The sequence below is a fragment of the Protomyctophum bolini genome, assembly GCF_963924005.1.
Source record: "Protomyctophum bolini genome assembly, chromosome: 5".
Taxonomy (NCBI): Eukaryota; Metazoa; Chordata; class Actinopteri; order Myctophiformes; family Myctophidae; genus Protomyctophum; species Protomyctophum bolini.
Window position 1 is genome coordinate 48,331,338 of NC_137866.1, and position 21,923 is coordinate 48,353,260.

The 21,923-nt window shown below is 41.3% G+C and overlaps 1 protein-coding gene across 4 annotated transcripts; it reads right to left on the bottom strand.

The window, feature by feature from the left end:
* Positions 1–7: 7 nt before the first annotated feature.
* On the bottom strand, positions 8–21,573 carry LOC308315564 (deoxyribonuclease-1-like). Of its 4 annotated transcripts, none has more exons than XM_080763601.1 (10): positions 21,456–21,573; positions 15,439–15,598; positions 13,762–13,850; positions 11,639–11,653; positions 8,027–8,113; positions 7,790–7,890; positions 6,001–6,113; positions 5,589–5,743; positions 4,378–4,474; positions 8–2,630 (listed from the first exon to the last, which is right to left on the bottom strand). In XM_080763601.1, exons 2-10 carry the CDS (start codon positions 15,589–15,591, stop codon positions 2,463–2,465), a joined length of 978 nt encoding a protein of 325 aa, XP_080619727.1. In that variant the 5' UTR covers positions 15,592–15,598; positions 21,456–21,573; the 3' UTR covers positions 8–2,462. The 4 variants fall into 4 exon arrangements, with proteins under 4 accessions (XP_080619727.1, XP_080619726.1, XP_080619729.1 ...); XM_080763600.1 differs by having other exon boundaries at positions 13,750–13,850; XM_080763603.1 differs by lacking the exon at positions 11,639–11,653.
* Positions 21,574–21,923: the final 350 nt, after the last annotated feature.

Here is a 21,923-nt window from a genome sequence, read left to right on the forward strand (position 1 = left end):
AAGTGTTTTATTGAATAATAAAATCATGACAAACAAATGTAACAAACAAGTTACATCTAAAAAAATATTCTGTTGAAAAATCCCAGAAATATACATATAATTATAAAGACAAAAATAATCTTGAACATTCATTTAATGTGGCATCTCAAATATAGGCCCTACAGTTGTGTACAGATAATAAAAGTCTGTTTCTTAAAATATGAAGCAGTGGCAGTGCGTTCATGGTTGTAGTTGGTTGTAGTTTGGGTAATCCACCAAATTACCAAACTCATAAAAAAATAATTTAAATTACATTTGAGAACTGATTGACAATGAAGCTGAATATTGAAATTGAAGGCCACATGTATCCATTGTAGCTTATTGTATATGTATATATTTAAAAATACAACTAGAACCCAAGAAAACCTCACACTGTGCAATGTGTCTGTCCCTGAGAATAGTCCAACATGTGATAGGCCTGGGCTGTATAGTGTATCAACAACATCAAATATCATATCACAAGATCTTTTGATCAAATACATACATCAATATCAATATTGTGACAACATATAAATGTTCAGAAATTGTAATAAAAACAAAACTAAATATTAAAAAAAAACCTAAAAAGTAGTCATAGAATATTGTTATTAAGTTCAGCCCTAATATGCGTTATAATTATGTCCTAATATTATTACATTATATTCTGTTAATTAACTGGTGTCCTACTTTGATACAACAGCAGCACATCACATTAACAGGGGTCCATTTTCAACCACATAAACCCTTAGTTATTAGCAATTGGGTCAATTTTTAATCACATGAACCCTATTAGCATGGGTATATTTTTAACCACATGAACCCTAAAGAGCGTCGCAGTCCCGCACCCTCGAGAGACCCGTTCATTTTCCTCATAGACCTTTCAGAAAGTATTTACGGTATTTAAAGACGTTTACGCCTTGGACAAAGCCAACTCTTGTTGTGACAAATCATGACAAATAAACACAATGTTTTGGGACAAAAATAATGAGTGAAAAAAAACGGCAGGTTAAAACACTTTTTGTTGTCGTTTTTCTTCTAAAATATTGTGTTTGTTGTCATGATTTGTCACGACTCGAGTTGGCTTCGTACAACGTTTAAAAGGTATTTATATAAATACTTTTTGAAATGTCTATAGGAAAAATGTATTGGGATTAATTTCCTGGGCCCGGCGTCGTCATGAAAGGGGGCAGGACTGCGACGCTCTAATAGCGTGGATTATTTTGCACATGAATGAACTGCACATGAATTCCCTATTCGGGTTAAAAAAACATTTGTCAAATGTAGCACGTCTACAAGCTCACAGCACGTCATGACACGTTGTGACTAGATTCCCCTTTTCCATAAAGAACATGTGGACAGTTTGGGGTTGTGTTTTTGGCACATTCATCCCCCACATCCTTAGCTCAGGCATTCAACTGACAACCTACCATTCAGGATCAGTCTGCATTTTTTAATTCTGAAATCTGCGCCCTGATAAAGATGGGGGGGGGGAACCCCATATATCCAAAACGGTTACTTTTCAAGATTCAAATAAAAAGAAATAGCAAAGGTAGCAGATCTACAAGCTCAAAATGCATCGCTTCGTGCCGCGTTTTGACAAGTAGGGCATTCATTTACGAAAAAAATAAAAGTTAGATCTGTACATTCCTCATCGATTAACTGAAAAAAGAAGGAAAAAAAAACCGGCATGCAATAAATAAAAAAAAGGAAGAGAAACAAAACATTTGTGTACGTAGTTGTGACGTCTCGATTTGCCATCTTCGGTAAAGAAGCAAAAAGGAGCAGACCTAGTATAGAGCCCAGAGGGACTCTTACAAATAAATAGGGTTTAAGTGAAGGAAACCAGTAACGCAACAAGCCAGACCAACACTGTAGTCATATATACTAACTGGCTCAACATGTTTCACATTGGGGGAAATAGGTTTTGACAATTAATCCATGGCCCACTTTTCTAAATATTGCCTACAACTCACTCAACAAACCATCAGTTGAATTCCAGATTCCACAGGATTATTGTCAAACAACAAATTACTTTTTGTTGAATCTACCGGTACTATAATATTACCTTTGAACGTTATAGTCGCAGTTGCTCTGATCTGCTGTGCTGTTTTTATTCTGTTCCATTTCATGACGATTATGATTATTAACAGAGTCAGAGTGCTTTCAAAAATAATTCCCGACCAAGAAAAAGTTTGCGCCAAATGAGAGCCGTAGAGCTTATGGTTATGATTCATTTGATGTAGTTTGGTTACACTTAGGGGGGAAGGGTGGTGAAGTGCTTCAATAAACTGAATTAACTGAATGAAAGAAACTTAACTGCTAGGTGCTCACTTAAAAGGATAATAGGAAAATACAATTTAACCACATCACACACTCGTGCCCCCATCCCGGGGCAAACATTTGGTGAAAATTACAGATCTACAAGCTCAAAGATTTGGCTATTTTCAGCACAGGGGTTTGGCGTTGAGGGACAAAAAGGCTCTGTGATCTGTAACGCAGTACCAGAGGATCACAGACAAGCTGAGGAGGAGGTGGAGGGGCGTGGCCTGGAGCAGGAGGCCAGACGCTTTGAGCATCACTTCTACAGGGAAATGGTCGCTCACCTTCAGCACCTGACAAGACAGAAACAGTGGAACACTGGGTTAAGACAGATACACAGTGAAGCAATGCAACAGACAGACAGACAGACAGACAGACAGACAGACAGACAGACAGACCAAGGTCAAGGTAAACTTTATTGTCCACAAGGGAAATTCGTCTTGGGCTTTCACCCCAGCTACAGCACACATAAAACATCAATGACAACAAAAAATACATTACAGAGGAAGACACAACATTACACAAATTGCACACATGTGGATCATCTAGCCTCACACAGTTACTGCTGTTTCAGAGCCTCGTTCAACATCTTAGTTGATTCTGGTACAAACGATTTTTTAAATCTGATGTACTTCCACCTTGGTTCTTTGTATCTTCTCCCAGAGGGCAGAAGTACAAACTCGCCATTTAAAACATGGGTAACATCACTGACGACAGACAGACTGGGTCACATACAACATCCTGAATACTAATCAGTATTCTACTTTTCAAGTAACATACTGTACTTTTGAAGTAGCCTACATACAAATAGTATGTTTCAGTTTGGACAATGCAGTTCTAATGAGACCACACCAAAATGTTAGGAAAGTGCCCCATCTTGTGACAAAGTAGAAGTACTGCATAATGCATACTACATGCCAGTAAATTTTCCCTATTTTGGGCATGTCATTATATGCGACAAATTATTGTTTAATTATTTGCTGTATACGAGTGGGTTCAGATAGAGCGACTTATCTTGCAATTAATCTATTCTTGCAGATAATGCAAAACATGATTGTTTATATACTACTACATCCAGAACACATTTAATTCATAACGGCGTGCAATCCGTGCATGCTTCTGAGAGGGCAGTTGTGAGCTTGTATGTCTGCTACTTTCAGGGGGAAACATTGAGCGGACCTAGTATAAAGCCCTGGGGCACTCTGGTCAACGAAGTATTATATTCAGGCGGTCCCTTTCAGGCCCAGGAAATTAATCCCAATGCATTTTTCCCCATAGACATTTCACAAAGTATGTATTTAAGCGTCATACGAAGCCAACTCGAGTCGTGACAAATCATGACAACAAAACACAATATTTTGGACCAAACAAATAATTACAAAGAAGAAAAACGACATAAAAAGTGTTGTAAGCTGCCGTTTCTTTTCTACTTTCTAATTCTTTGTTTGGCCCAAAACATTGTGTTTATTGTCATGATTTGTCACGACAAGAGTTGGCTTTAAATAAATACTTTCTGAAAAGCCTATGAGGAAAATTAACGGGGATTTATTTTCCGAGTCTCTCGAGGGGGCGGGACTGCGACGCTCTATATACAATAATAGATTATTTCAGAGACCCACTGCAAATATGTCGTTTTTATTTGTATTGTTGCTTTTGTCATCCGAATGTCCCCCATAAAGGTTTATCTTATCTTAACCCATTTAGGCCTGACGTCAAAATCTTAAGTATTTTTAAAATGTCTTTTTTTTTTTAAATATATCAGTGGTTCTCAATATGTCATGTCAAGGACCCCAAAAATATGCCGCCGACCCACATCTGAAAATGTTGTTTTCACGATTTTTCAAAAATAGCAAGTACCTTCAAGTTTCATGAGCTTGTAGATCTGCTATTTTTCAATAGCTAAAGTATAACATAATACTAAGCCTAATGCTTAAAACACCAAAAGGGGTTCCCACCCAAAAATGGGTTTTAACAGGAAATGTTACTGGACCAAGTGAGAAGAAAGTGAGATAAATGAGAAGAAAGACAGAAGAGACCTACCCGATCTTTGGAAAGTCTGAATTCCTTGGCGTAGTTAAACACCTTAGCAGAGTATGGCTTAATGTGCTTCAGAAAGACATCCCCATGAACCACGATCCTACGCACACACACACACACACACAGCTCAAAAACAAATCAACAGGTAGCACATCTTACTACGATCTGTCCCAGGGGTGAAATTAATGGATGAGTGAATTGATTCATCTTAATGAGTGGCCAAGTGAATGATACACTGAATGAATATGAATGGCTTAGTGAGTGAATCAATCGTAATGAGCAAATTGCAACCAAAGGTCGCAGATTACTATGAAAACTTGCAAAACCCCGTCAGTCGTTCACGCCTCCGATATCTGGTATGCCAGTCCATTACGCCTCGTGACGTCGCGCCTCGTGATGCCACGCCCCCAACAATCCCCGTTATGCCCGTATATGGAGAACCCTGATGTCGTGGGAATGTGACGAGGCGTCGTGACGTCGCGATGCGTAATGGACTGGCAACCATAACTCTTTACATCCGACCTCACCCGACCGACACCGGATTCAGAAGCAGAAGTTTAACTCCTGCTTCTCCACTGTGCCGCATTAACACATTTTGTACATAATACGTCCTGAAACGTCATAAGGATTGGAACCGAGAGGTGCCTACGACGTCTGTGGACGTCCTAGCGACGTCCAAACGACGCGGGGCGAGATGATAATATTCAGAATTATTCTTTTTTTTTTCGCTGAGATGATAATATTCAGAATTATTCTTTTTTTTTCGCTTATCGCTTGCCGTATGCTAACGCTCTGTGCAACTATTAGCTTGTCATTGACTCCCATGTTAGCGCGGCGGAAAGAATGACTCGTATCTCCTGATCCAGGGCGCTCTCCGTGGTGATGAATGGATCGATATGCTGGCGCTGCATTTCTGCTCCTCATCCGTCTCTCCCGCAAAATATGAACTCTTTTTGGAGCGTATATAAATATATTAAGATGATCGGAGATTGTGAGGTCACTTTGTCAGTCAACTTTTTTAAGAAAGTATTTCCGGTTCATGGCTTTCAAAATAGAAGCGATCACTACTCTGGCGATTACTCTGGCGCAAGCAGCGCCTTTATTTTGATGCAGTTCCGGTACTAAATGTGTTAAGAAGCTCTGTGGTTTCAGCGTGACCTCGCTTCTCGCCCCCAGGGTCGTCGTGCTGGTGAATATGGAGGGAGTGTTTTTACCTGTCGTAGGGACATGTCCTGTCAGTCACGGTGGTGTCCACCTTGTCTCCGATCAGCCAATAGAACCCCTTCTCGGTGAACAACCGGATCTTCTTCTTGTCGGGGCGAGTCATGTGAGCACAGCCAGCGTTGAAGTCTCCCAGAAACATTAGATTCTACACACACACACACACACACACACACACACACACACACAAAGTAACTAAAGTTTTCAAATAAATGTAGGAGGAGTAAAAGTACAATATTTGCATGCTAGATGTAGTAGAGTAGAAGTAAAAGTATGTGAAATTGGAATTACTGAAGTAAGGCAAAAAAAAATGCCTTCAATTTGTACACATACCGCACATATAGTACAGTGTTTAGGGTAAATGTACTTGCACGAGCTAAATGCACAAGCTATACTTCCTGTCACCTTGGTTTTCCACTTCTTGCTGACTTCCTGGAACACGTCGTACAGATGGTTGATCTCCTGGACGGCGTCTTGAGGATCCGTGTGCAGAGGAACCAAAACGAACTCACCTATGGCTGCTCACCGAGAGAGGGAGAGAGAGAGAGAGAGAGAGAGAGAGAGAGACGGGGTTACTCCTAGAGTAGTCTCTCTCTCTCTCTCTCTCTCTCTCTCTCTCTCGACAGACTGTGGAAAGAGGTCGCTGTTTTTAAGTGGTGCAACCACTTCTACAACCAGCTCGCAATGTCCATGTACCCGTTTGTGTCGTAGGTACGTAGCCTCGTAGGTACGTCAATGAGCACGAGTGGTGTGCGCATGCGTGCGCGCGCGTGCACCACTGGTGTGCGCACGCACCCGCACCCGTGTGTGTAGTGCCGTGCATGTGCGCGTGCACCACTGGTGTGCGCACGCACCCGCACCCGTGTGTGGATGTTGTTGCTACATAAATAGCATCAATGCTAGCGAGCTAAAATATAGCCAGCCTTGCTCTAGAAAGCACCAATGTTTCCATCTAGACCACCGGATTATCAGCAAATACCTCCGAAAATCGCGCTAATGGACCAAACCATGAAGAGCTCCGTAGATTAGGAGTTATTCAGCTTTTAGAGAGGGGAGTTGCACCACTTGGTTCACACAGGTGTGATTTTTCCTTTACGTTTTGACGATGGGTTCTCAGGTTGCTCCTAGAGTGGAACCAAAATGAAAAGCTTAAAAAGGACCACTTCACCACTTTTCAACCTATCTTCATATAATAATAATAATGATAAAATGGCACCATTTTTTTCTACTCAGTCTGTGCCTCATAGGAGGGCTGTGGGCAGTTTAGAAACCGTCTTCCTTTTATCATTTATAAAATCATGATTATTAGTGAGGACCCATTATATGAAGATTTTTGAAAAGTGGTGAAGTGGTCCTTTAACAACATGGCATATGTGAGCGAGGTCACATAGGCAGGTCTCATCATGCATAGGTATTGGCAGGACAAAGACTCTGTTAACTACACACACACACACACATTTAAACTCAAAAGACCACAGTGGAAACTAGAAATGCACTCTGTGGAGGTGCAGACTTGCGCAGAGCGCGCAAGTACTGCTACTAACTAATGTCTATTACAACTGCCGTTCTAAATCCTTTAGACCCGTTATTGACCTTATACCTACCTTGAACAGCCAATAAGGGACCACCATTCTTACCGACATACATACATGTATACATACATACGTTACCTTTTACCCACACAACATTGAAACATATCCTAATTACGTCGCCATCAACAGCCAATTATAACCATGCGTACCATACATGTATACCACTTTCGGTCCAGCCGCCGACCACAGTACTTGCAAGTAATAAGCACTTGAGCTTTTTGCGTTTTATCCTTTTGAAAGATATGCAATACATCGCTGGGCAAAAACCTTGACTTTCCAATTTCAACCGTTTATGTTTTTTCTAGTAACTTCATATCCTATACAAGAGTGACGCACAAAAGTAGTACAAATAAACGTATAAGCTAATTTAACTATTTGGTTTGTTACTTTGTTTTATAGTGATTAAAAAAAGGTAACAGCTTCGGACATACCACCAACAGCAACGTTATGTTCATTGTACTTTTGTATTTTGTCATGGGTGTTTTGAAATTGTCACGGGTAAACTTAAAACAAAAAGACATTATAACCAAACACAAAACATAATTTGCGGGGGGGGGGGGGGGGGGGGGGGGGGGGGGGGAGTGGGAGTGAGTGGAACTAACCCGTTCTGTTGCTCTGGACACGAACCACGAAAGGCGGTCGGACGAATGATTGCTTCTTTGTCTGGTACTGATATTCACCAGTCATGTTAACTGTGTTTTTCCTGTTGGGGGTAGGAGGGGGGGAGAGACCTGCTATTGTCACTACTATTCCTTTTTTTAAATATTCATTCATGAATCATTATCGCCCTAAGCCCTAAAACAATTGAACACATATTAAGTGATTGCAGATCAGTTTACCTGTATATGAAGACATACTGCTGCAGGTTATCGGAGTTCCCCAGTGATTTACTGGACACAAAATGGTACTGGTGCGCATCCTCATATCTACACACACACACACACACACACACACACACACACACACACACACACACACACACAACACGACACCACGATAACTCAACAACAGACGACAACAAGGAACAGAAAAATAAGTGCCTGTAATATTTAGTCATGCGACCAAGCATAACACAAAGGATTTATAGTTAGGATAAGTCCGTTTCATTTACATGGCACCAAATCACATCCAGGTAATCTCATTAACACTTTACATGCGCAGACAGAGACCCAACAACAATTCCCCCATGAGCAAGCACTTGTCGACGGCGGCGAGGACAGACGGAGAAGAAAGCTGCAGGCAGAACCGTCACGTTATATTATACACGTTAATGTGCAAACTTGTCATAATTGGTAGCAACGGGGTCATTGTTACTGATCAGCAGTGTTGAGCAAGTTACTTAAAAGCGGCACTATGCAACTTTCCTCTTATACCATGGATTTGAACCCGCGGTTTCCTGCGCAAGTGCTGAAATGTTTTGCCATTGAGCCAATAGAGCCTGCCTGCTTGCTCAGGGGATGAATTGAATCATGACCGAAAATGGTGTAAATTATATTAGCATACTCTACCATACAGACCAGGTCAAAACATTTTATTAATACAAAAAAAAAAAAGTTACATGTTTTATTTATGTATTGCCTTCTAAATGTATGTATACCATTACATTGTCATGGTGCTACTGCACAAGGCGAATCTCAAATTGCATCTATTGTAGATCACTATGATGAAAACTAGTAGATTCTATATATGATATAGTATCTAGTAGTTTATAGGAATCATGTCTCCAACAGCATTATCGAACTAAAAATGTATTTTTAGTTCTGCCTTGGGGAGCAGACAGCTCAACATCATCTTGTCCATCCATGTTGGAGGTATATGCGCTTTCTCACAAAGTAAGGGGGCCATTCACATGACGTACAGCAACTGTAACGGCATTACCTACTTAAAGCTGCTATAAGCAATAATGTCAAAATTGTAATGACCCTTTTTTAAAGAAAATTGGTATTCAGACAGCCAGCAATGGGTAGAACGCTCCCAAAAATAATGTAGTCTCTGTGACACATCTAAGGGGCCGCAATCTGCCTTCAAAGATGTTCCTAGAAGCTTTGTCATTGGTCGAAAGAAAACCTGGTCGCAATGACTAACCAATCAGGAAGCAGACAGGCAAATCGACCAATGACCAAGCTTCTAGGAAAATCTTTTAAAGCGCAAATAACATGCATTTTAAAACTGCTTTTAATATTTAATAATCTTATTGTCTATGTCCCTCAAAGTTATTTCTAATGGTTTGAGCCTCAATCACCACTGATATAACCAGTCCTTGTCATTTCTTTTTGGACTTTGAAAGCAGTTTTAGCTGCAGTACCACAATGTCCTGAGGTGGTGGGAGTGCTGATATGCAGATTATTTAATATTTGAGTCATTTTAATACTCATGCTAGATAAAACCAGGCTTGTTTCCATTCCATGCCAGCTTGGAAAATCAACAATGGTGGACATTGTAAACAAAGTGGAAATGCTAATTTGCAACTGAAGACTGAAGAAAAGGAGGAATTATATAAAGTAGGGTGACATTGATGACATCACGATGAGGCCAAAATCAGTCGAGCTGTTTCTGAGAGCAATTTCCATTAAAACACCCATATGACATGAAGGCCCGATTGTTCAAAATTGGTTATTTGTGGGGATAGAAAACACACATGGGAGCCCCAAAAACACAAAATAAATTGAAAAAGTTGAATTTTATGTTATAGGTCCTTTAATGCAGATTGTGGCCCCATGATGTGTCAGAGAGACAAAAACAAATTGGAAGCGTTCTACCCATTGCTGGCTGTCTGACTACCAAAAAAAATAAAAAGGTCATTACATTTTTGACATATTATTGCTTTATAGCAGCTTTAACTGGAAAAAGTTTAGTTTACGTTAGTTACCTCAAAGCTAAATCAGTCGTTGTGTTACAGTAACACGTTAGTGCCAACATCGAGTCGGGACCACCGCAGGCGTTTAGTTTTCAAAAGGAAAAAATATATATCCTGGGCGAGCCCAGCAGGAAAAGTGGCATGGGAGTGAACCTTGTATTTCGCTAACCAATGACAGTGCAGAGGGACATGGCTCCAAATGTGGTGACGTCAGTCAGGCTCCTTTTCCACCGGTTGGTTCCCAGTGGGAACCGGTTCAGTTCTTTTTGGTTTTTAGTCCATGAAGCCAGAGCTCCAAAATTGAAACGTTAATTATGAATTGAGTGGGCAAAACCATACCTATATTAGATTGTTATCACCATTAAACTTCCCCAATTGAGTACTTACACGAAGACAATGCTTTATTGTATTACAATTTTTACATTTTTAAATATGCAAATGAGGCATTATGTAGGAAAATATGCAAAATAATAAAAAATAAATAAAAGCTACTACTGTGGAAGGGTTATCATGTATTAATTTACTTGTATTGATCTTATAAACAATTTAATATAGGGTATAGTTTGCCCACCAATTTTGGAGCTCTGGCTCATGGACTAAAAACCAAAAAGAACTGAACCGGTTCCCATTGGGAACCAACCGGTGGAAAAGGGGTCTCAGTGTACTGTGGAGGGGAGGCTCATAAGTTGGTGAAACAAAGAAGCATAGGTCTCTTTCAAACTAGTCTCACCACTGCTGACCAGGAGTATGACTTTTAGGGCTGTATTTTGCGTGTCATAAGGACCAGGTCTTATTCCCTAACTTGAGTAAACTAAAGACCTGGAGGCGTGAGAAATGCTCTTTGGCCACTCAGAATAGCCAAATGGCATTGGTCACGCCTCCAGGTCTTTAGTTTAATCAAGTTAGGGAATAAGACCTGGTACTTAAGACACGCAAAATACAGAACTTAATGTTCAAGTATAAGATTGTGTATGTGTGTGCATGTGCGTGTGTGTGTGTGTGTGTTCTATCAATGCATTTATAAAAGCTGTCCAAAAGGTTCAGACACTGCGGTGAGATAATCTCCACCAATCACAATTACCCATTAAGACCTGAGGCAGATTCTACAAATGTCACAATGTCTCAACAGTTTTCTGAAAAATGTATGATTGTATTGTAATGTATGATAAAGTTTTTATTTCCCCTTTAAAAAAAATCTATTTAAAAAAAGATTTATATTCAAAGATTTCCACACGTTTACGTTTTTTTCAAGAAATGGCAGATCTACAAGCTCATAGGCATAGTGTGGCAGAAAGTGACGCGATATGAGCTTAGAGCTTGTACATCTGCTATTTTTGAATAGCCAAAGTATGATGGTTAAAGTGGTTAAATTCTATAGATGGCTCAGATGCTTTCCCGGTCTTAATGGGTTAAAGCAAATCTTCCCCAAAGCTCACCAGGCAATTAAGACCTTGCTGAAATGTTTCATGATGGATCAGGTTGGTATGATTATTAATTAGTTAATGTGATTACTAAACAAATCAAGGGATTGGGAGTATTACATTAATTATTAATGTGATTAATTGTGATTTCACGATAATAATTTCTACTGTACCTGTCAGAAGTGTTGCTGTTGAGGGCAGACAGGAGACACAATATTATTACACACTTGCAATTATTGCAGTAACCGTCGCCCCCAGGTTCTGGGATTTGACCCCCCGAGTCCCCCGCGCATGCAAGTGCCGACAATTTTGACCAATAGAGCTTGCCTGCTTGCTCAGGGGGGAAATTAAAATTTTGACCTTTAGGAAGTACCACTTCTTGATACAAAATAAATAGTATCAATAAATAGTGGTCCTACCCTACCGGCTACCACAGAACCAAAATGTACCAAAAGAAGAGTGGGGAGACCAAATACAACCCAACGCAGTTGTTAGTTATATTAACATTAGCTCTGCCTCTGGCCCATAGCCTTCTACTGCTTCTACGATTCTGCCCTGCAGTATAAGTATAAGTATAAGGCTATTCAAATCGAAATCAGACCAGCCTCTCCTCTTTAGCGTAAATAAAAAGAACGTTTTTGCTGCTCACCAAAACAAAGGCGGGTTGTGTCATTAGAAAGCCTACTTTCCTTAGTCGACGCACTCCAAGCCCCCCACCACACGTATAAACGGTACTTTTTAGTTACTCCACTGCGCCTTCTACCGATATTGCCCAGAGAATTGCCTCATAGAGAATATAGAGAATAGTGTGTCCACTAAGGAAAGTAGGCTTTCTAATGACACAACCTGCCTTTGTTTTGGAGAGTAGCAAAAACGTTCTTTTTATTTACGCTAAAGAGGAGAGGCTGGTCTGATTTCGATTTGAGATTTAAAACCGAAAGTCCCATAGCCTTGTACTGCAGGGCAGAATCGTAGAAGCAGTAGAAGGCTATGGGCCAGAGCTAACATACAACATTATATTCACTAAAGAAAAATTACACTTTAAGGGCCGATATTGTACTTTTATTTTTTATTTGATGTAGAAAAGTAGTTACTAGTTACATTGTAGATTTTGTATTATTATTACAAAACATACAGTAACCACTTCAGCCCTATATCGGCTATTTTTCAAAATACAGTACGTTTATACATTTGAAAACTTGAAATGGGACATTCTGCATAGTGGGTACTTTCTACTTTCAAGTAGATTTTCAAGTACATTTTGAATTCATGCACGCGGGAGAAATCATCCGTCAACTATATCTGCCAGTGCCTGTAATATAATATTACTAAGCCTAACCCAACCCTAATCGCACAGGGACACCACGGGTGAGTCTTAACCGGCCACATAATGTTGTAATCCGTTGCAGTCTAAAACTTTATTTCATCTGCAAAAAAAGGATTGTCAGAAAAATAGTGGCGCGAGCAGGATTAAATCCCAGGAGGTGTGGGTTGAGAGTCTAATGACTAGCGAGCCGAGCCACTGAGGCCGGCGCTGAGATGGGGCATTCGGTCTGTATTAGAATATGAATAGAACGGCCCAATTCCTGTAAAAAGAAAGAAACCCTGCCAGAAGCCACGCCCAGTAAGGGAGAGGAAGCCTTGCGCAGTAGGCTTCTCCTCGCAGATTTCTGGCAGAAGCCCTTGACGGTTGATTTCTCCATTCTGCTTCTATATTGCTATTACTATTGATACTTTTACTTAACCCATTTTGGACTGAGGTCGATTAAAAAGCCTTCTAAATCAATTTTTTTCTGAAAAACCTGTGTTTCTATAAATCCAAAACATCTTTCTGAAAAACCTATGTTTCCATGTCAGTGGTGCTCAATCTTTTTTTATGTCAAGGACCCCACAGAATTATCTCTATTGGGCCACGGACCCCCATCTCAAAATATGTAGTTCCAGGAACCCCCCAGAAACCAATATTTTAGTTAAAAATGTTTGCTCTGAAATATATATTCAAATATTTGTGCCACATTTTCACGATTTTTCAAAAATAGAAGACCTACAAGCTCATAGCTTGCCACTCGGTGGCGCGCTATGAGCTTGTAGATCTGCTATTTTTCAATAGCTAAATTATAACATAATGTTTAAAACACCAAAAGGGGTTCCCGCCTAAAATGGGTCAAGTAAAAAATGTGAGTACTTGGTGCTAGTGATAAGCTGCTGTACCTGTGACTGTACCTGTTGAAGAAAGATGTCTGTTCTGGGGTCAGTGCGCGACTAGTGATAAACTGTATTGTACCTTTCACTGTACCTATTGAGGGCTTTCACCAGCACCTTGATGGCCGCATTCTGAGGATCCTTCACTTCCTGGAGGAGACAGATGTCACAGCGAGACACCAGCTGCATGGGAACAGACGGACAGAGGTGTCTTCTGTCAAACATTTGTACTTTACTCTCTCTCTCTCTCTCTCTCTCTCCCCGTGTGTGTGTGTGTGTGTGTGTGTGTGTGTGTGTGTGTGTGTGTGTGTGTGTGTGTGTGTGTGTGAGAGAGAGAGAGTGTGAGAGAGAGGTCTTCACAGGTTTACCTGAACTGAAAATACCCAACAATGTCACTGGAGTTCGTGTTTAATTATGGCCAATCTGGTCCGGGTATAGGTTCATATTATATTACCTCGGTCCCGGGTCTGTTTATTATGTGTAATGTGTGTTATTCTTTTAGAAATAATTGAAGAAATCATACCACTGTTTACTATAACGTTAATGACGTATTCAATCAATCAAAATCCCAAAAGACTTCCTTGGAATGTTCCCCCCCCCCCCCCCCCCCCCCCCCTTTTTGTATTATTATAATTTTCTAAATTATATATAAAATTTCAAAAAGGGACAAAAACGTTTCCAAGGAAGGGACTGCACACTCCAGGGAACAGAGAGAGAGAGAGAGCGAGAGAGCACCTATACTGTAGCACTAGCACGGAGAAACGCGTCGTGCTAATAATTAAGTTGAATAAATGAACCTATAGCATCTGTCTAAACTCTAAATAACATGCTATCTAAAATTCTAAATTACATTTTAAGTTATACCTTTGCATAAGACTCCAGGGTCATCAAGGCTATAGGTCAAGTGCTACGGTGGGACTCCTTCGATATTTAGGTGAAAACATGGAATTGTCTCTTACTTAAAGGACCACTTCACCACTTTTCAACCTATCTTCATATAATAGGTCCTCACTAATAATCATGATAAAATGGCATGCTTTTTTTTCTACTCCAGTGACATCATCATTAGACAGATTATTTTTTAAACAAGATTTATTTACATAAAAGATTAGATTTTCATTATCGTGAGAACGATGGCTTCCATTTTCGCATTGCAACTTTTCAGGTCTAGAAAGCCTGCAGTTTTTATTAGCTTGTATTCCCCATCGATGATGTCACTGGAAGACGGTTTCTAAACTGCCCACAGCCCTCCTATGAGACACTGAGTGAGAAAATAAATTGCGCCATTTTATCATGATTATTAGTGAGGACCTATTATATGAAGATAGGTTGAAAAGTGGTGAAGTGGTCCTTTAATGTAGGGCAGGCTGCCAAGGAGATTCCATACATGCATGTACGTAATGGCAGAATGGCCTATTCAGGGACGGATGAACCCCCACGAGGGCCCCTGGGCCGGTCATTAGCAAACGTGCGGGCCCCAGGAGCCCTTTTCAGGGCGTCAAACGTAGTACTGCGCGGCCCAATTTCCCCCGAAGGGCCCCTGAGAGCTAAGGGCCCCTGGGCCTTATTAACCCAACGCCGAACGGTCGTGTCAGCCGTGTAATATTTCAGAACCCGATGTCTGTCATTTTGGAACCGCAAAGAGCTCCAGTATGTAATACCCATGTGCATGTGCATGTGCATGTGCATGTGCATGTGCATGTGCATGTGCATGTGCATGTGCATGTGCATGTGCATGTGCATGTGCATGTGCATGTGCATGTGCGCTTACCCGTGTCAGTGTGTGTGCTACTCTGGTGTTTGTCATCTTGGTTGTGTCGAGGTTCTGGACATTGAAGGCACAGATCCTGAACCCTGAACTTTGACCCCACGACCCATCTGCGAGGAGGAAGAGGAGGAGAGGAAGAGGAGAGCGCCACCTCATGGTCGGACTGTGGAGGAAACAAATAAAAAAAGGAGAGAATAGTCTAACCATATTAGAATCTCAGCCGCTATTAATGAATTATGAATTGCATTTTTTCCAAGTGCTCAAAGCACTTTACATATGTAACAGTATTATATAATTACACAAAATATGATACAAATAAGTGCTTCTACCTGACTTAATTCTCCATGGTTCATGTGTATAGGAATACATAGTGCATTAAAGGTCACAGCTCCTTTAAGTCTCCTCCTTTTGCCCCCTGTATAAATGTCCTGCGACACCTCCACCTCTTCCTTCTGTACTTCCGTCTTGGAACGAGGTGGGTGTCTTTGTTGAATGCTCTGTATAACATGATAAGCATTGTACTTGCAAATTGATTTATACAGTGTTTGTTTAACCCTGTTTAGAGAGGAGTTGTACGTTGCACTAAGAACTAACGTGGAGACGTGTTTGTTATTATTCGTAGTCAGGTATATGTTACGTTCTATTATTTGTTGTTGTTGTTGTTTGTTACTGTCGCGCTAGCTAAGCGGCTTCTGTACTTCCGTCTTGGAACGAGAGAGGAGTTGTACGTTGCACTAAGAACTAACGTGGAGACGTGTTTGTTATTATTCGTTGTCAGAATAAAGCTGGTTTCCAAAGAGTTCTGGGTCCGTCTGTCCATGATTCAACACAACGCAGAGAGAGACAGATAACACCGGTTACACATACAACGGTTCATTCATTCCTACATTGGGAGGTGAAGCGGCGAACAGTCGACGCCAGCGTCCTCACTTCCCACATTCACACACCAACGGTGGCACAGCTCACACCGACCAACTCATTGGAGGAAATGTAGCCCCTTTTTGAAACTAGCTCCTCGCCACTCGTCCTACACACTTCCACTTGGTTTGAGCATAGATATATAAAGAATAGACGGCACTGGAATTCCCCTCCCATCCACTTGCATTGCGTCTCTATTATTTATATATCTATGCTCAAACCGAGTGGAAGTGTGTAGGGCGAGTGGTGAGGAGCTAGTTTCAAAAATGGCCTAGGTTCAGTGTCTTGCCCAAGGACACTTCGCCATGTGGACAGGAGGAGGAGCCGGGATTCGAACCGCCGACCCAGGGATCATTGGACGACCTGCTCTACATCCTGAGCCACAGCTGCCCTGACATTCAAATAAAGCAGGGGGAAAAGGGTAACATGTGTGCATTTCCCTGACAAATCATGGCAGCTGATCACACGCACACACACACACACACACACACACACACACACACACAGGTTGAAAGTGTGTGGACTGGACAATCACATGGACATGATGAAAATATGACATTTGTAATAATTGTGACAGGCCTTCCATCAAGGATGTCTGGAGGGAGTTAGAAACTCTGGAATGTTACAATGTTCACTTTCCCTCCCCCAGACAACTATTCCAAAGTCTCCTAATTTTACAGATTCTGGAACTACGCCTCATGAACACAAACAAAATATGCTTTTGATTTATATTTGGACAAACGTCCGCGACTGTAAAGATTAAACGGATGACGAAACATGAACATTGAGCTTACTGTACCCAAGTGATGATAGATTTATAAATATGTATACATCAATAAATACGTATAGTCATTTATCTGATAAGAAATATATTTAATCAATTTAGGCCTGACGTCAAAATAAAAAAAAAATTCTTCAAAATCCTGACAGTTTTCTGAAAAACCGTATGTTTCTGTATCAGTGGTGATCAATATTTCATGTCAAGGACCCCAAAAATTATAATGTGATATGCCTCCGCCCCCCCCCCCCCCCCCATCTGAAAATATGTTGTTCCAGGGACCCCAACCCAGAAGCAAAGATTCGAGTTCAAATGTTCCCTCTGTAATAATATATATTCAAAGATTTGCGCCACATTTTTCAAAAATAGCAGTCCTACAAGCTCGTAGCACGCGCTATGAGCTTGTAGATCTGCTATTTTTCAACAGCTAAAGTATATAACAGGGTTCCCGCCAAAAATGGGTTACACTGTGCCTACCAGCCCGTGCCTGTTTTGTTTTGACTATTTGTTACCAACTATCGGAACTTGTCCTTTTGCAGCAGCTGGGTGAGTTGTGAGGGACAGCGAGGTGAGAAAACTATTGTGTTTGGTTACTAACTTGGTTTAGTCCCTCAAATAAGTGTGCACTGCAGTGCTGTGGGACTGTATGGGTGTACTACAGCCGTTGACACTAAGGCTTGCCATGCACTTGCCCCAGATAAATAAAACTTTCGGGCAGATGGAGTCTGCTTTTAGGTTTCCCGACCGGGCAAGTGCTCGTTTTGAGAGGGGACGCAACAGTCTGTAAACACAACACGAGATATCTGTCTGAACACCTGAACATGGCCTGAGAGCATCGTTTACCTATAATGTACTGTTTTCACTGTTGCTACACAAATATAAAACAACAAGTGTGTTAACCATAGTCCTAGTCATATCAGGTGTTTGGCGCAAACATTGATGTGTGACATTTTTTGTCGCACACCCCCAGAAAGTTAATAATAATACAAAATAAAAGGTTAAATTGAACAGTTATTCAAATTTTACTTAGCATTTTACAATGGACGATTCACTTTTCGGCCAAGTGGGCATGACCTTTGGGCAAGTAGAACATGACCCGTACTTGCCCGATGGGCAAGTGCCTCTGAGACCCTGTACTATACATGTAAGAAACCAATAAGATGAAGACATTGTGTATATATATTTAGACACCCAACTGATAGAAACTAGTAGTAGTAGCCTATATTGGCCAATCAATAATGACTCATGGTTAACAGGGGTGTGTCTGTCTTCTTCTAAATCTATTTAATCTTCTGACGAAGGCGCGACTCATACTCCTATTTTAGAGTCAAAATGACATTGAACCTGTGGAGTGGACATTGATTCCTTTATTCTGCGCACATCCGATAGTCTCCGGGTGCATCAGTGGGTTTGTTGGCTTTGTGGAAATGTTTAGAACCAACAAAAGAGCCACAGCACAAACGTTTGGCCACGTCAGCCGCATGCAGGACGGCAGAATCCCGAAAGACTGTATATGGGGAGCTTGCCAGTTGCCACTGGCTCCAGACCTAAAGGAAGGCCTCATCTTTGCTACAAGGATTGTCTGCAAGCGAGATCTGAAGGCAGGCAACATCGACACAGCAAGCTCTCGCTCTCGCCATCAAGGAAGGCATCCAGAGGAGCGAGAAAGGGAGGCAGACTTTGGTTCGACATACCATTGGCCCGACTGGATTAAGGTTGGTGAGGGGTCCTTTAAAACGACCGGATTAAGGTTGGTGAGGGGTCCTTTAATACGACCGGATTAAGGTTGGTGAGGGGTCCGTTAATATGACCGGATTAAGGTTGGCGAGCGGTGCGCTGCTCCATGCTTGTGGTTATGGTTAGGTTGGGGTTTGAGGTAGGTTGTCGTTTTTGGACCAATGGTATATGTCGGGCCAAACGCATGCACCCAGCGAGTAAAGGAGAGAGGACCTCTGGGAGCAGAGGAAAGGGCGCAGACGACAAAAGGTCGCATCAGCACCCACAGAGGCAGGCGGCGCCACAGTACATCTGCAGAAACTGCAACAGAGACTGCCACTCAAGCATCAGACTGTTCAGCCACAGCAGGCGCTGTAACCCAACAACAGACTAATCTCTCTTTTCAAGAAAATGGAACAACGTTACGTCGGAAGTCATGTTACACTAGTCATGTGTGTGCACGTGAGTGCGTGTGTGTATGCACCTGAAATCTCTGGACCTGGCTGACTGACAGACAGACAGACAGACAGACAGACAGACAGACAGACAGACAGACAGACAGACAGACAGACAGACAGACAGACAGACAGACAGACAGACAGTTTTCAAACATGTATCTGTGCTGTAGCCTGCTGTGAGTGAAGGAGTGTGTGAGTGAGAAAACCAGTAACACTGCTTTACCGGTATGTTCCCCGACTGTCATATCCAAGCCCAACCCCCAACAACACCTGAACACACTTACTAAACCGTCAGTAAAACAGCTAGCATGACCTCATGTCACCACCTAGCCACACTACTCTCAAGTGACTATATAGAGACTGACTAGACTCGAGTCAGTCAATAAACCAATAACGTTAGTCAGTGATTCAGTCAGTTAGTTTGTCAGTTACATCAGTCAGTCAGCCGGTCAGTCACTTTATCAGTAAATCAGTCAGTTGAAGTCCTCCCAGCCCTGAGGCAGTAAGACTGCCTAAGTAATGCACATTGTAGAAGTAGTATAGCATAAACTAAGTATGCACCTATGCAGTTCTTGTTGACACAAGAAATAGGCTACAAGTCTGCCCAGATGACTTGATGACTGTCACTGAGTCCAATGTTGTCGACATGGAAAATGCATTTCATTCTACTTTTGCAAATAATTGTTTTAAGCTTCTCTGGATGACTGCATCAGCACAGGGACACACGCCACAGGGGTCAAGCATGTTTTCTGACCACATAGCAAGGCATTGCTATGTGAATTAGTCATCATGGGTGTTTTGGGTATAAAATAAATGAGACCAATAATCTCCTAAATCCCTTAGAGGTTCAAATGACAGTGGTTGGAGAAAATTTGCATTTGACCATCTACATTCTACAGGAGCAGCATGACAAAAGCTAAGTGCTGACAGTGAAACACAGTGAAAACAAGAGGTGGTCGTACTGCTGTGGTCAGAATCACACTCATTAAGATCTCCTCATATCCAAGACATCTGTGATATCTCTTGACAAGACATATAAACTTAATATGCTCATTCTCAGTTAGGTTATTTCTTTAAACGTTCTAAAACATCACAGAGGCATATGCACTCCATTATGCGGTCAGACCCCCAAATGGAAATTGATGAGAGAGACAGACAAAGAAAGCCTAGGACTATGGATTCACAAGTCACAACTATCTTACATGATGAGAAGTACAACTTATAAGCAATAACTGTAGGGCTACTTATTGAAACTATAGTTATTATACACCCATTTACCAGAGGTGTGGAAAAAAACAACTGGTTAATGGATATACTAACAATATTACGGTAAGAAAAGTGCTAGCCCGGAATTCTCCTTTAAGCCAATTTGAATATAGATGAACTGTATTTGGATGGATTTTGATCACAAGCAGTGTGTGCCAGTGGCCAACATTAGCCATAGGGACATTCAGGTGACATGGCAGTGCAGTAGGCATGAAACACAGGACACATTCAGGTGAGAACAGAGATACCAACCAGTGTCCCAGTAAGAAGAGAAGAAGATTTGGCTGGGAAACCGCATAATTATGTCAAAAACTGTAACTTTTCAGGATTCAAATTCAACGATACAAGATCAACAAACTCAAAACACATGTTGCTTTGCACCACAATAGATCTGCTTGTGCAACGTAGTATGATCATGTTAATTTACAACAACAAAGAAAAACACACAAAATGTTAGAATATGCAGGAAATAGGTTTCGGCCCTACAGGAACAAAATAAATGCTGGCATCTACCCGGTTAGAAATAATAATGTATGAACTTTTTAAATGTAATCAGCAGTAGTGAATATATGAGACAGTGAGTTGCATCTATGACCTGGGCATACAATGTTAAACAACTACTGTTCACCATTCAATGTTGGAAATAGCCTATACTGTAGCCTACTGTATCTAGCCTACTGTATCTAGCCTACTGACAACACTGAATGATCAAGTGAAGTCACAGGACAAAAATCACACACACACACACACACACACACACACACACACACACACACACACACACACACACACACACACACACACACACACACACACACACACACACACACACACAACCACGTATAAAACGCCATAAAGTGAGACATATTCCAATGTTGTCTTACCTGTCCAGGTGAGTCGGCAGAAATGAGAAAGCAGTCTACTATACTCTACTACTCTGTGTGTTGGTTTTGGTTTCAGGGTGGAGTGACAGTCCCTCCTCCACCGTCTATCAACTTCTGCTCATGGGGGAAGACCATAGACACGCCTCCAGCTCACCTTATTTCCGGGTGTGTTCAACAACACTATTTAAAACGTTTTGTAATGTTCATCAACAGCCCAGCAGGTGGGTGTGTCTGACCATAGACATCTGACTCGATCTGGAAATAACAGTGTAGGCTAGGCTATAGTCCCTTTCCAGAGAGGGAGACGCCACATTTCTCTTTTGGGTCATCATCAGATGAAAATCAGTTGCCTTTATAAATTAAAAACTTGTTTTACTTTCTTACAACACTCATTCGTAAGTAACACTCAAACAGATCAGAATCATTCCACCTGTTGCAAATAATAGGTTGCAAAACGTCGTGACGTTG